This window comes from Panulirus ornatus, chromosome 4 (assembly GCF_036320965.1).
Source record: "Panulirus ornatus isolate Po-2019 chromosome 4, ASM3632096v1, whole genome shotgun sequence".
NCBI lineage: Eukaryota > Metazoa > Arthropoda > Malacostraca > Decapoda > Palinuridae > Panulirus > Panulirus ornatus.
In genome coordinates this window covers 38,876,556-38,892,828 of record NC_092227.1, presented here as the reverse complement: position 1 = coordinate 38,892,828, position 16,273 = coordinate 38,876,556, and the positions used below count along the sequence as shown (strand labels likewise).

Here is a 16,273-nt window from a genome sequence, read left to right as displayed (position 1 = left end):
CTTTTTCACCTCTTGCACCTTTTTCTTGACCTCCTGCCTCTTTCTTTTATACATCTCCCAGTCACTTGCTCTATTTCCCTGCAAAAATCGTCCAAATGCCTCTCTCTTCTCTTTCATTGACAATCTTACTTCTTCATCGCACCACTCACTACCCTTTCTAATCTGCACACCTCCCACCTTTCTCATGCCACAGGCATCTTTTGCGCAAGCCATCAATGCTTCCCTAAATACATCTCATTCCTCCCCCACTCTTTTTATGTCATTTGCTCTTACTTTTTTCCATTCTGCACTCAGTCTCTCCTGGTACTTCCTCACACAAGTCTCCTTTCCAAGCTCACTTACTCTCACCACTATCTTCACCCCAGCATTCTCTATTCTTTTCTGAAAACCTTTACAAATCTTCACCTTCACCTCCACAAGATAATGATCAGACATCCCTCCAGTTGCCCCTCTCAGCACATTAACATCTAAAAGTCTCTTTCATGCGCTTGTCAATTAACACTTAATACAATAATGCTCTCTAGCCATCTCTCCTACTTACATATGTATACTTATGTATATCTCTCTTTTTAAACCAGGTATTCCCAATCACCAGTCCTTGTTAAGCTCACTAATCTACAAGCTCTTCACCATTTCTATTTACAACACTGAACACCCCATGTACACCAATTATTCCCTCAGCTGCCACATTACTCACCTTTGCATTCAATTCACCCATCACTATAACCTGGTCTCGTGCATCAAAGCTGCTAACAAACTCACTCAGCTACTCCCAGAACACTTGCCTCTCATGGTCTTTCTTGTCATAACCAGGTGCATAGGCACCAATAATCACCCATCTCTCTCCATCCACTTTCGGTTTTACCCATATCAATCTAGAATTTACTTTCTTACACTTTATCACATACTCCCACAACTCCTGCTACTCCTTCCTTTGCTCTTTTCCTATCACCAACCCCTAACTTTACTCCCAAAACATTCCCAAACCACTTTTCCCCTTTACCCTTGAGCTTCGTTACACTCAGAGCCAAAACATCCAGGTTCCTTTCCTCAAACATACTACCTATCTCTCCTTTGTTCTCATCTTGATTATGTCCACACACATTTAGACACCCCAACCTGAGCCTTTGAGGAGGAGGAGCACTCCCCATGTGACTCCTTCTGTTTCCCTTTTTAGAGTCAAAATACAAGGAGGGGAGGGTTTTTAGCCCCCCACTTCCATCACCTTTAGTCGCCTTCTACGACACGCGGGGAATCCATGGGAAGTATTTTTCTCCCCCTTCTTATTATTATTATTATTTTTTTTTTTGCTTTGTCGCTGTCTCCCGCGTTTGCGAGGTAGCGCAAGGAAACAGACGAAAGAAATGGCCCAACCCACCCCCATACACATGTATATACATACGTCCACACACGCAAATATACATACCTACACAGCTTTCCATGGTTTACCCCAGACGCTTCACATGCCCTGATTCAATCCACTGACAGCACGTCAACCCTGGTATACCACATCGATCCAATTCACTCTATTCCTTGCCCTCCTTTCACCCTCTTGCATGTTCAGGCCCCGATCACACAAAATCTTTTTCACTCCATCTTTCCACCTCCAATTTGGTCTCGCACTTCTCGTTCCCTCCACCTCCAACACATATATCCTCTTGGTCAATCTTTCCTCACTCATTCTCTCCATGTGCCCAGACCATTTCAAAACACCCTCTTCTGCTCTCTCAACCACGCTCTTTTTATTTCCACACATCTCTCTTACCCTTACGTTACTTACTCAATCAAACCACCTCACACCACACATTGTCCTCAAACATCTCATTTCCAGCACATCCATCCTCCTGCGCACAACTCTATCCATAGCCCACGCCTCGCAACCATACAACATTGTTGGAACCACTATTCCTTCAAACATACCCATTTTTGCCTTCCAAGATAATGTTCTCGACTTCCACACATTCTTCAAGGCTCCCAGGATTTTCGCCCCCTACCCCACCCTATGATCCACTTCCGCTTCCATGGTTCCATCCACTGCCAGATCCACTCCCAGATATCTAAAACACTTTACTTCCTCCAGTTTTTCTCCATTCAAACTTACCTCCCAATTGACTTGACCCTCAACCCTACTGTACCTAATAACCTTGCTCTTATTCACATTTACTCTTAACTTTCTTCTTTCACACACTTTACCAAACTCAGCTTCTGCAGTTTCTCACATGAATTAGCCACCAGCGCTGTATCATCTGCGAACAACAACTGACTCACTTCCCAAGCTCTCTCATCCCCAACAGACTTCATACTTGCCCCTCTTTCCAAAACTCTTGCATTTACCTCCCTAACAACCCCATCCATAAACAAATTAAACAACCATGGAGACATCACACACCCCTGCCGCAAACCTACATTCATTGAGAACCAATCACTTTCCTCTCTTCCTACACGTACACATGCCTTACATCCTTGATAAAAACTTTTCACTGCTTCTAACAACTTGCCTCCCACACCATATATTCTAAATACCTTCCACAGAGCATCTCTACCAACTCTATCATATGCCTTCTCCAGATCCATAAATGCTACATACAAATCCATTTGCTTTTCTAAGTATTTCTCACATACATTCTTCAAAGCAAACACTTGATCCACACATCCTCTACCACTTCTGAAACCACACTGCTCTTCCCCAATCTGATGCTCTGTACACGCCTTCACCCTCTCAATCAATACCCTCCCATATAATTTACCAGGAATACTCAACAAACTTATACCTTATACTTATACTTATATTATTATTATTATTATTATTATTATTATTATTATTATCTTCCCTGGGGATAGGGGAGAAAGAATACTTCCCACGTATTCCCTGCGTGTTGTAGAAGGCGACTAAAAGGGGAGGGAGCGGGGGGCTGGAAATCCTCCCCTCTCGTTTTTTTTTTAATTTTCCAAAAGAAGGAACAGAGAATTGGGCCAGGTGAGGGTATTCCCTCAAAGGCCCAGTCCTCTGTTCTTAATGCTACCTCGCTAATGCGGGAAATGGCGAATAGTTTGAAAGAAAAAAAAAATTATTATTATTATTATTATTATGATTATTATTATCATTATTATTGTTATTATCAAGTTTGCATCATATAAGGGTTTACAAAGATTTTCTGCATTTTTTAAGTTTGTTTTTATTATGTCTTGTGGCTTTTTTTTTTTCTTTCTTTTTTGTAGGAATGCATCTCCAGTTACAGAATGGGTTTGTGCAAAAATAGGTTTCATTTACCAAGATTTCACTTAATGGTCAACTTTTCAGGAAAGTATCTGTTTTGTTAAGTGGTGATTAAGCTAATTACAAGCAAAACAACATTTTAAAACCAGAAAACACAACTGGAAGGATCAGTATCTACAACCAGAAATGCAAAAGCAGGTCTGTCCCAAGGAATGGGACTGGTGATCTATTATTATATTTTTATTATACTTTGTCGCTGTCTCCCGCGTTTGCGAGGTAGCGCAAGGAAACAGACGAAAGAAATGGCCCAACCCCCCCCCCATACACATGTATATACATACGTCCACACACGCAAATATACATACCTACACAGCTTTCCATGGTTTACCCCAGACGCTTCACATGCCTTGATTCAATCCACTGACAGCACGTCAACCCCGGTATACCACATCGCTCCAATTCACTCTATTCCTTGCCCTCCTTTCACCCTCCTGCATGTTCAGGCCCCGATCACACAAAATCTTTTTCACTCCATCTTTCCACCTCCAATTTGGTCTCCCTCTTCTCCTTGTTCCCTCCACCTCCGACACATATATCCTCTTGGTCAATCTTCCCTCACTCATCCTCTCCATGTGCCCAAACCACTTCAAAACACCCTCTTCTGCTCTCTCAACCACGCTCTTTTTATTTCCACACATCTCTCTTACCCTTACGTTACTCACTCGATCAAACCACCTCACACCACACATTGTCCTCAAACATCTCATTTCCAGCACATCCATCCTCCTGCGCACAACTCTATCCATAGCCCACGCCTCGCAACCATACAACATTGTTGGAACCACTATTCCTTCAAACATACCCATTTTTGCTTTCCGAGATAATGTTCTCGACTTCCACACATTCTTCAAGGCCCCCAGGATTTTCGCCCCCTCCCCCACCCTATGATCCACTTCCGCTTCCATGGTTCCATCCGCTGCCAGATCCACTCCCAGATATCTAAAACACTTCACTTCCTCCAGTTTTTCTCCATTCAAACTCACCTCCCAATTGACTTGACCCTCAACCCTACTGTACCTAATAACCTTGCTCTTATTCACATTTACTCTTAACTTTCTTCTTCCACACACTTTTCCAAACTCAGTCACCAGCTTCTGCAGTTTCTCACATGAATCAGCCACCAGCGCTGTATCATCAGCGAACAACAACTGACTCACTTCCCAAGCTCTCTCATCCCCAACAGACTTCATACTTGCCCCTCTTTCCAAAACTCTTGCATTTACCTCCCTAACAACCCCGTCCATAAACAAATTAAACAACCATGGAGACATCACACACCCCTGCCGCAAACCTACATTCACTGAGAACCAATCACTTTCCTCTCTTCCTACACGTACACATGCCTTACATCCTTGATAAAAACTTTTCACTGCTTCTAACAACTTGCCTCCCACACCATATATTCTAAATACCTTCCACAGAGCATCTCTACCAACTCTATCATATGCCTTCTCCAGATCCATAAATGCTACATACAAATCCATTTGCTTTTCTAAGTATTTCTCACATACATTCTTCAAAGCAAACACTTGATCCACACATCCTCTACCACTTCTGAAACCACACTGCTCTTCCCCAATCTGATGCTCTGTACACGCCTTCACCCTCTCAATCAATACCCTCCCATATAATTTACCAGGAATACTCAACAAACTTATACCTTATACTTATACTTATATTATTATTATTATTATTATTATTATTATTATTATTATTATCTTCCCTGGGGATAGGGGAGAAAGAATACTTCCCACGTATTCCCTGCGTGTTGTAGAAGGCGACTAAAAGGGGAGGGAGCGGGGGGCTGGAAATCCTCCCCTCTCGTTTTTTTTTTAATTTTCCAAAAGAAGGAACAGAGAATTGGGCCAGGTGAGGGTATTCCCTCAAAGGCCCAGTCCTCTGTTCTTAACGCTACCTCGCTAATGCGGGAAATGGCGAATAGTTTGAAAGAAAAAAAAAATTATTATTATTATTAGTATTATGATTATTATTATCATTATTATTGTTATTATCAAGTTTGCATCATATAAGGGTTTACAAAGATTTTCTGCATTTTTTAAGTTTGTTTTTATTATGTCTTGTGGCTTTTTTTTTTTCTTTCTTTTTTGTAGGAATGCATCTCCAGTTACAGAATGGGTTTGTGCAAAAATAGGTTTCATTTACCAAGATTTCACTTAATGGTCAACTTTTCAGGAAAGTATCTGTTTTGTTAAGTGGTGATTAAGCTAATTACATGCAAAACAACATTTTAAAACCAGAAAACACAACTGGAAGGATCAGTATCTACAACCAGAAATGCAAAAGCAGGTCTGTCCCAAGGAATGGGACTGGTGATCTATTATTATATTTTTATTATACTTTGTCGCTGTCTCCCGCGTTTGCGAGGTAGCGCAAGGAAACAGACGAAAGAAATGGCCCAACCCCCCCCCATACACATGTATATACATACGTCCACACACGCAAATATACATACCTACACAGCTTTCCATGGTTTACCCCCAGACGCTTCACATGCCTTGATTCAATCCACTGACAGCACGTCAACCCCGGTATACCACATCGCTCCAATTCACTCTATTCCTTGCCCTCCTTTCACCCTCCTGCATGTTCAGGCCCCGATCACACAAAATCTTTTTCACTCCATCTTTCCACCTCCAATTTGGTCTCCCTCTTCTCCTTGTTCCCTCCACCTCCGACACATATATCCTCTTGGTCAATCTTCCCTCACTCATCCTCTCCATGTGCCCAAACCACTTCAAAACACCCTCTTCTGCTCTCTCAACCACGCTCTTTTTATTTCCACACATCTCTCTTACCCTTACGTTACTCACTCGATCAAACCACCTCACACCACACATTGTCCTCAAACATCTCATTTCCAGCACATCCATCCTCCTGCGCACAACTCTATCCATAGCCCACGCCTCGCAACCATACAACATTGTTGGAACCACTATTCCTTCAAACATACCCATTTTTGCTTTCCGAGATAATGTTCTCGACTTCCACACATTCTTCAAGGCCCCCAGGATTTTCGCCCCCTCCCCCACCCTATGATCCACTTCCGCTTCCATGGTTCCATCCGCTGCCAGATCCACTCCCAGATATCTAAAACACTTCACTTCCTCCAGTTTTTCTCCATTCAAACTCACCTCCCAATTGACTTGACCCTCAACCCTACTGTACCTAATAACCTTGCTCTTATTCACATTTACTCTTAACTTTCTTCTTCCACACACTTTTCCAAACTCAGTCACCAGCTTCTGCAGTTTCTCACATGAATCAGCCACCAGCGCTGTATCATCAGCGAACAACAACTGACTCACTTCCCAAGCTCTCTCATCCCCAACAGACTTCATACTTGCCCCTCTTTCCAAAACTCTTGCATTTACCTCCCTAACAACCCCATCCATAAACAAATTAAACAACCATGGAGACATCACACACCCCTGCCGCAAACCTACATTCACTGAGAACCAATCACTTTCCTCTCTTCCTACATGTATTTGATCCCAAAATCATTCCTCTGGAACCTTTATCTGAAGTAGTGATATGTCAGATCTACCTTTTATGTAACATAGTATCATACTTTGCATACAAATGAAGAATGTAAGACATAAATTTGGTAGTTAAGGGCTGCACAATAAACATCCTGAACTATTTCAAATACAGATACTGGCAGTGCAGTCAAGAGCACTTTACAGCAAGGCAGAAGAAGAACTCCTTGGTGCCATAAAGTCAAACTCAAACCCAACACTCATAACATTTGAGCAACATCTTAAGGAAAACCCACATGTTTTCTTCCCATCACGTTCAGCCAAGTCTCTGTTGGCTCACTGGCAGCTGCTTAAACAATATCACCTCTTACCTGATCAGACTGTCCCACCTCTCAGTAAGAATGGCCCTGTGAAGGACTTTTCAGAGGCTGAACAACAAGTAAGTATGAGTGTACAGGTAATTCATAGGACAACCATTAAGATTTTTTTCCTTTTTCTTTTAGGAAAGTAAATTCATTGAAGGAAAAATTATTAATGAAGGTTTTCAGGAAAACAAATATTTCTAAAAGTAGCAATATATTTCACGGCAAAAATATAGAATAAGTTAAACCTGTACTGGATTGCTACAGAAAGGACTTTATGATTCAGAATTACTTTTCAATTATGTATACTTAAAATTTGTTGGCTTTATTAATAATTATGATCACTTAAGATGTGTGAAATAGCAAGGTTTTATTAAAGTTGGTGCAACATTCATTGATAGATTCACGACTCAGAACTGTATGAAAGTAGTGATGACCTCCTTGAACATGAGCTTGGAGTAGCCAGCAGAGGGAGTAAGCGAGAAATCCGACTTCTGGAAGATCAAGTCTCCAAGTGGCAAGTTTTAGTTGATACAGTTACAGGAATTTCTCCACCAGAGTTTGACAACCAGACCCTTGCTGTTCTACGAGGCCGATTAGTCAGGCATGTAGAATTTTAGATTTTGTTTTATATTAGACATAATTTTTCAATTGTATAGTTGATCTGATATGCAGAGATGGTCACTCCACCATAAAACCTTCACATATGCAAATCTAAGTATATATCTGAGAAGATGTCGAACTCATTTGCGATGAATTTGTTAGTTGCTAGATATTCGTGTTTATAATACTTATTCAGTAAAATTTTCCTTCCTTTAACTTTGTGCCTTATCCAGGTATTTTTAAAATTTGGTTCCAAATTTTTTATTTCAGTTCTGAAATATATACGTACGGGCAGTGTAAAGCAAAATACATTTTTCTATTCTTTATTATTGTAATTGATCGCCATATCCTCCATCAGCGAGGTAGCACCAGGAAATGGATAAGAATAGCCCACCCACTTATATACACACACACGCACATATATATATATATATATATATATATATATATTTTTTATTTATATTATTTATTTTACTTTGTCGCTGTCTCCCGCTTTAGCGAGGTAGCGCAAGGAAACAGACGAAAGAATGGCCCAACCCACCCACATACACATGTATATACATACATGTCCACACACACAAATATACATCTCACCTACACATCTCAACGTATACATATATATACTCACACAGACATATACATATATACACATGTACATTATTCATACTGTCTGCCTTTATTCATTCCCATCGCTACCCCGCCACACATGAAATAACAACGCCCTCCCCCCGCATGTGCACGAGGTAGTGCTAGGAAAAGACAACAAAGGCCACATTCGCTCACACTCAGTCTCTAGCTGTCATGTAATAATGCACTGAAACCACAGTTCCCTTTCCACATCCAGGCCCCACACAACTTACTATGGTTTACCCCAGATGCTTCACATGCCCTGGTTCAATCCATTGACAGCACGTCGACCCGGTATACCACATTGTTCCAATTTACTCTGTTCCTTGCACGCCTTTCACCCTCCTGCATGTTCACCCCCAATCACTCAAAATCTTTTTCACTCCATCTTTCCACCTCCAATTTGGTCTCCCTCTTTTCCTCATTCCCGCCACCTCTGACACATATATCCTCTTTGTCAATCTTTCCTCACTCATTCTCTCCATGTAACCAAACCATTTCAAAAACACCCTCTTCTGCTCTCTCAACCACACTCTTTTTATTACCACATATCTCTCTTACCCTATTATTACTTACTCAATCAAACCACCTCACACCACAAATTGTCCTTAGACATCTCATTTCCAGCACATCCATCCTCCTCCACACAACTCTATCTATAGCCCATGCCTTTCAACCATATAACATTGTTGGAACCACTATTCCTTCAAACATACCCATTTTCGCTTTCCAAGATAATGTTCTTGACACTTCTACACATTCGTCAACGCTCCCAGAACTTTCGCCCTCTCCCCCACCCTATGATTCACTTCCGCTTCCATGGATCCATCCTCATCCAAATCTACTCCCAGATATCTAAAACACTTCACTTCCTCCAGTTCTTCTCCTTTCAAACTTACCTCCCAGTTGACTTGTCCCTCAACCCTACTGTACCTAATAACCTTGCTCTTATTCACATTTACTCTCAGCTTTCTTCTTCCACACACTTTATCAAACTCAGTCACCAACTTCTGCAGTTTCTCACACGAATCAGCCACCAGCGCTGTATCATCAGCGAACAACAACTGACTCACTTCCCGAGATCACTCATCCACAACAGACTGCATACTTGCCCCTCTTTCCAAAACTCTTGCATTCACCTCCCTAACAACCCCATCCATAAACAAATTAAACAACCATGGAGACATCACACACCTCTGCCGCAAACTAACATTCACTGAGAACCAATCACTTTCCTCACTTCCTACACGTACACATGCCTTACATCCTCGATAAGAACTTTTCACTGATTTTAACAACTTGCCTCCCACACCATATAATCTTAATACCTTCCACAGAGCATCTCTATCAACTCTCATATGCCTTCTCCAGATCCATAAATGCTATATACAAATATATTTGTTTTTTATAAGTATTTCTCACATACATTCCTCAAAGCAAACACCTGATCCACACATCCTCTACCACTTCTGAAACCACACTGCTCTTCCCCAATCTAATGCTCTGTACATGCCTTCACCCTCTCAATCAATACCCTCCCATATAATTTCCCAGGAATACTCAACAAACTTATACCTCTGTAATTTGGGCACTCGCTTTTATCCCCTTTGTACAATGGCACTATGCAAGCATTCTGCCAATCCTCAGGCACCTCACCATGGGTCATACATACAATAAATCACCTCACCAACCAGTCAACAATACAGTAACCCCCTTTTTTAATAAATTCCACTGCAATACCATCCAAATCCGTTGCCTTGCTGGCTTTCATCTTCCGCAAAGCTTTTACCACCTCGTCTCTGTTTACCAAATCATTCTCCCTAACCCTTTCACTTTGCACACCACCTCGACAAAACACCCTATATCTACCACTCTGTCATCAATCACATTTGATAATCCTTCAAAATACTCACTCCATCTCCTTCTCACATCACCAGTACTTGTTATCAACTCCCCATTAGCCCCGTTCACTGAAGTTCCCATTTGTTTCCTTGTATTATGCACTTTATTTACCTCCTTCCAAAACATCTTTTTATTCTCTCTAAAATTTAATGATACTCTCTCACCCCAACTCTCATTTGCTCTCTTTTTCACCTCTTGCACCTTTCTCTTGAACTCCTGCCTCTTTCTTTTATACATCTCCCAGTCATTTCCATTATTTCCCTGCAAAAATTGTCCAAATACCTCTCTCTTCTTTTTCACTAATAATCTTACTTCTTCATCCCACCACTCACTACCCTTTCTAATCTGCCCACCTCCCACACTTCTCATGCCACAAGCATCTTTTGCGCATGCCATCACTGCTTCCCTAAATACATCCCATTCCTCCCCCACTCCCCTTACCTCCTTTGTCCTCACCTTTTTCCATTCTGTAGTGAATCTCTCCTGGTACTACCTCACACAAGTCTCCTTCCCAAGCTCACTTACTCTCACCACTCTCTTCACCCCAACATTCTCTCTTCTTTTCTGAAAACCTCTACAAATCTTCACCTTCGCCTCCACAAGATGATGATCAGACATCCCTCCAGGTGCACCTCTCAACACATTAACATCCAAAAGTCTCTCTTTTGCACACCTATCAATTAACAGGTAATCCTATAACGCTCTCTGGACATCTCTCCTACTTACATACGTATACTTATGTGTATCTCTTTTTTTAAACCAGGTATTCCCAATCATGAATTATGTACATGTGTATATTGTATATGTCTGTGTGTATATATATATGTATACATTGAGATGAATAGGTATGTATATGTGTGTGTGTGGACGTGTATGTATATACATGTGTATGTGGGTGGATTGGGCCATTCTTTTGTCTCCTTCCCTGCGCTACCTCGCTAACGCGGGAGACAGTGACAAAGTATAATAAATGAAATAAATAATATATATTTAATATATTTTTTTTTTTTATACTTTGTCGCTGTCTCCCGCATTTGCGAGGTAGTGCAAGGAAACAGACAAAAGAAATGGCCCAACCCCCCCCCATACACACGTATATACATACGTCCACACACACAAATATACATACCTACACAGCTTTCCATGGTTTACCCCAGACGCTTCACATGCCTTGATTCAATCCACTGACAGCACGTCAACCCCGGTATACCACATCGCTCCAATGCACTCTATTCCTTGCCCTCCTTTCACCCTCCTGCATGTTCAGGCCCCGATCACACAAAATCTTTTTCACTCCATCTTTCCACCTCCAATTTGGTCTCCCTCTTCTCCTTGCCCCCTCCACCTCCGACACATATATCCTCTTGGTCAATCTTTCCTCACTCATCCTCTCCATGTGCCCAAACCACTTCAAAACACCCTCTTCTGCTCTCTCAACCACGCTCTTTTTATTTCCACAAATCTCTCTTACCCTTACGTTACTCACTCGATCAAACCACCTCACACCACACATTGTCCTCAAACATCTCATTTCCAGCACATCCATCCTCCTGCGCACAACTCTATCCATAGCCCACGCCTCGCAACCATACAACATTGTTGGAACCACTATTCCTTCAAACATACCCATTTTTGCTTTCCGAGATAATGTTCTCGACTTCCACACATTCTTCAAGGCCCCCAGAATTTTCGCCCCCTCCCCCACCCTATGATCCACTTCCGCTTCCATGGTTCCATCCGCTGCCAGATCCACTCCCAGATATCTAAAACACTTCACTTCCTCCAGTTTTTCTCCGTTCAAACTCACCTCCCAACTGACTTGACCCTCAACCCTACTGTACCTAATAACCTTGCTCTTATTCACATTTACTCTTAACTTTCTTTTTCCACACACTTTACCAAACTCAGTCACCAGCTTCTGCAGTTTCTCACATGAATCAGCCACCAGCGCTGTATCATCAGCGAACAACAACTGACTCACTTCCCAAGCTCTCTCATCCCCAACAGACTTCATACTTGCCCCTCTTTCCAAAACTCTTGCATTTACCTCCCTAACAACCCCATCCATAAACAAATTAAACAACCATGGAGACATCACACACCCCTGCCGCAAACCTACATTCACTGAGAACCAATCACTTTCCTCTCTTCCTACACGTACACATGCCTTACATCCTCGATAAAAACTTTTCACTGCTTCTAACAACTTTCCTCCCACCCCATATATTCTTAATACCTTCCACAGAGCATCTCTATCAACTCTATCATATGCCTTCTCCAGATCCATAAATGCTACATACAAATCCATTTGCTTTTCTAAGTATTTCTCCCATACATTCTTCAAAGCAAACACCTGATCCACACATCCTCTACCACTTCTGAAACCACACTGCTCTTCCCCAATCTGATGCTCTGTACATGCCTTCACCCTCTCAATCAATACCCTCCCATATAATTTACCAGGAATACTCAACAAACTTATACCTCTGTAATTTGAGCACTCACTCTTATCCCCTTTGCCTTTGTACAATGGCACTATGCACGCATTCCGCCAATCCTCAGGCACCTCACCATGAGTCATACATACATTAAATAACCTTACCAACCAGTCAACAATACAGTCACCCCCTTTTTTAATAAATTCCACTGCAATACCATCCAAACCTGCTGCCTTTCCGGCTTTCATCTTCCGCAAAGCTTTCACTACCTCTTCTCTGTTTACCAAATCATTTTCCCTAACCCTCTCACTTTGCACACCACCTCGACCAAAACACCCTATATCTGCCACTCTATCATCAAACACATTCAACAAACCTTCAAAATACTCACTCCATCTCCTTCTCACATCACCACTACTTGTTATCACCTCCCCCTTTGCGCCCTTCACTGAAGTTCCCATTTGCTCCCTTGTCTTACGCACTTTATTTACCTCCTTCCAGAACATCTTTTTATTCTCCCTAAAATTTAATGATACTCTCTCACCCCAACTCTCATTTGCCCTTTTTTTCGCCTCTTGCACCTTTCTCTTGACCTCCTGTCTCTTTCTTTTATACATCTCCCACTCAATTGCATTTTTTCACTGCAAAAATCGTCCAAATGCCTCTCTCTTCTCTTTCACTAATACTCTTACTTCTTCATCCCACCACTCACTACCCTTTCTAATCAACCCACCTCCCACTCTTCTCATGCCACAAGCATCTTTTGCGCAATCCATCACTGATTCCCTAAATACATCCCATTCCTCCCCCACTCCCCTTGCTTCCATTGTTCTCACCTTTTTCCATTCTGTACTCAGTCTCTCCTGGTACTTCCTCACACAGGTCTCCTTCTCAAGCTCACTTACTCTCACCACCCTCTTCACCCCAGCATTCACTCTTCTTTTCTGAAAACCCATACAAACCTTCACCTTAGCCTCCACAAGATAATGATCAGACATCCCTCCAGTTGCACCTCTCAGCACATTAACATCCAAAAGTCTCTCTTTCGCACGCCTGTCAATTAACACGTAATCCAATAACGCTCTCTGGCCATCTCTCCTACTTACATAAGTTTACTTATGTATATCTCGCTTTTTAAACCAGGTATTCCCAATCATCAGTCCTTTTTCAGCACATAAATCTACAAGCTCTTCACCATTTCCATTTACAACACTGAACACCCCATGTATACCAATTATTCCCTCAACTGCCACATTACTCACCTTTGCATTCAAATCACCCATCACTATAACCCGGTCTCGTGCATCAAAACCACTAACACACTCATTCAGCTGCTCCCAAAACACTTGCCTCTCTTGATCTTTCTTCTCATGCCCAGGTGCATATGCACCAATAATCACCCACCTCTCTCCATCAACTTTCAGTTTTACCCATATTAATCGAGAATTTACTTTCTTACACTCTATCACATACTCCCACAACTCCTGTTTCAGGAGTATTGCTACTCCTTCCCTTGCTCTTGTCCTCTCACTAACCCCTGACTTTACTCCCCAGACATTTCCAAACCACTCTTCCCCTTTACCCTTGAGCTTCGTTTCACTCAGAGCCAAAACATCCAGGTTCCTTTCCTCAAACATACTACCTATCTCTCCTTTTTTCACATCTTGGTTACATCCACACACATTTAGGCACCCCACTGTGAGCCTTCGAGGAGGATGAGCACTCCCCGCGTGACTCCTTCTTCTGTTTCCCATTTTAGAAAGTTAATACAAGGAGGGGAGGATTTCTGGCCCCCCGCTCCCGTCCCCTCTAGTCGCTTTCTACGACACGCGAGGAATACGTGGGAAGTATTCTTTCACCCCTATCCCCAGGGATAATATACATATATATATATACATATACACATACACACACATACACATACATACGCACATATACACACACACACACATACATATATATACATATGAAAAATGTAAGAAACAATTTAGAAAACTGAAACTTCTAGCTTGAAATGAATGAAAAAAATGAATGTCACATAATGGTTCAACCTCTGGCTATGGAAAAAAGGAAATGTATAATTTATTTACACAAACGTCAATAGCAGTTCTCATCAATTTAACCACTGTATCAATAAGCTTCAATGTCTAAGCTACATTTTTCTCCAATTTCACTATTTTCCTTCACATATTTATGTATATTTAATGTATCAGATTGGGGGAAAGCAATGTGGTTTCAGAAGTCGTAGAGGGTGTGTAGATCAGGTGTTTGCTTTGAAGAATGTATGTGAGAAATACTTTGAAAAACAATTGGATTTGTCTGTAGCATTTATGGATCTGGAGAAGGCATATGATAGAGCTGATAGAGATGCTCTGTGGAAGGAATTAAGAATATAAGGTGAGGGAAGCAAGTTGTTAGAAGCAGTGAAAAGTTTTTATCGAGGATGTAAGGCATGTGTGCGAGTGGGAAGAGAGGAAAGTGGTTGGTTCTCAGTGAATGTCGGCTTGGGGTTTGCGGCAAGGGTGCGTGATGTCTCCATGGTTGTTGGATTTGTTTACGGATGGGGTTGTTAGGGAGGTGAATGCAAGAATTTTAGGGAGAGGGGCAAGTATGCAGTCTGTTATGGATGAGAGAGCTTGGGAAGTGAGTCAGTTGTTGTTCGCTGATGATACAGCGCTGGTAGCTGATTTTGGTTAGAAACTCCAGAAGCTGGTGACTGAGTTTGGTAAAGTATGTGAAAGAAGAAAGCTGAGAGTAAATGTGAATAAGAGCAAGGTTATTAGGTACAGTAGGATTGAGGGACAAGTCAATTGGTAAGTTTGAATGGAGAAAGACTGGAGGGAGTGAAGTGTTTTAGATATCTGGGAGTGGATTTGGCAGCGGATGGAACCATGGAAGCAGACGTGAATCATAGAGTAGGGGAGGGGGTGAAAGTTTTGAGCATTGAAAAATGTGTGGAAGGCGAGAACATTATCTCAGAAAGCAAAAATTGGTATGTTTGAAGGAATAGTGGTTCCAACAATGTTATATGGTTGTAGGGCATGGGTTATAGATAGACTTGTGCGGAGGAGGGTGGATGTGTTGGAAATGAGATGTTTAAGGACAATATGTGGTGTGAGGTGGTTTGATTAAGTAAGTAATGAAAGAGTAAGAGAAATGTGTGGTAATAAAAAGAATGTGGTTGAGAGAGCAGAAGAGGGTGTTTTGAAATGGTTTGGTTACATGGAGAGAATGAGTGAGGAAAGATTGACAAGTGAGGAAAGATTGACAAAGAGGATATATGTGTCACAGGTGGAGGGAACGAGGAGAAGTGGGAGACCAAATTGGAGGTGGAAAGATGGAGTGAAAAAGATTTTGAGCGATCGGGGCTTGAACATGCTCGAGGGTGAAAGGCATGCACGGAATAGAGTGAATTGGAACAATGTGATATACCGGGGTCAGCGTGCTCATTCCCTCCACCTCTGACACATATATCCTCTTGGACAATCTTTCCTCACTCATTCTCTCCATGTGACCGAACCATTTCAAAAACACTCTCTTCTGCTCTCTCAACCACACTCTTTTTAT

The 16,273-nt window shown here is 41.8% G+C and overlaps 2 protein-coding genes across 2 annotated transcripts in view; one reads left to right on the top strand and one right to left on the bottom strand.

Annotated features, from left to right (window-relative positions):
- Nucleotides 1-16,273, bottom strand: part of LOC139764778 (protein arginine N-methyltransferase 9-like) — a 354,991-nt gene that overhangs the window by 69,916 nt on the left and 268,802 nt on the right. The window lies entirely within an intron of this gene.
- The window catches only part of Rcd5 (microspherule protein Rcd5), a 97,690-nt gene that overhangs the window by 38,599 nt on the left and 42,818 nt on the right, over nucleotides 1-16,273 (top strand). Inside the window, exons 3-4 of the mRNA XM_071693994.1 lie at nucleotides 6,950-7,213; nucleotides 7,538-7,740. Of these exons, the coding sequence (XP_071550095.1) occupies nucleotides 6,950-7,213; nucleotides 7,538-7,740 (467 nt within the window). The remainder of the gene's footprint in view (nucleotides 1-6,949; nucleotides 7,214-7,537; nucleotides 7,741-16,273) is intronic.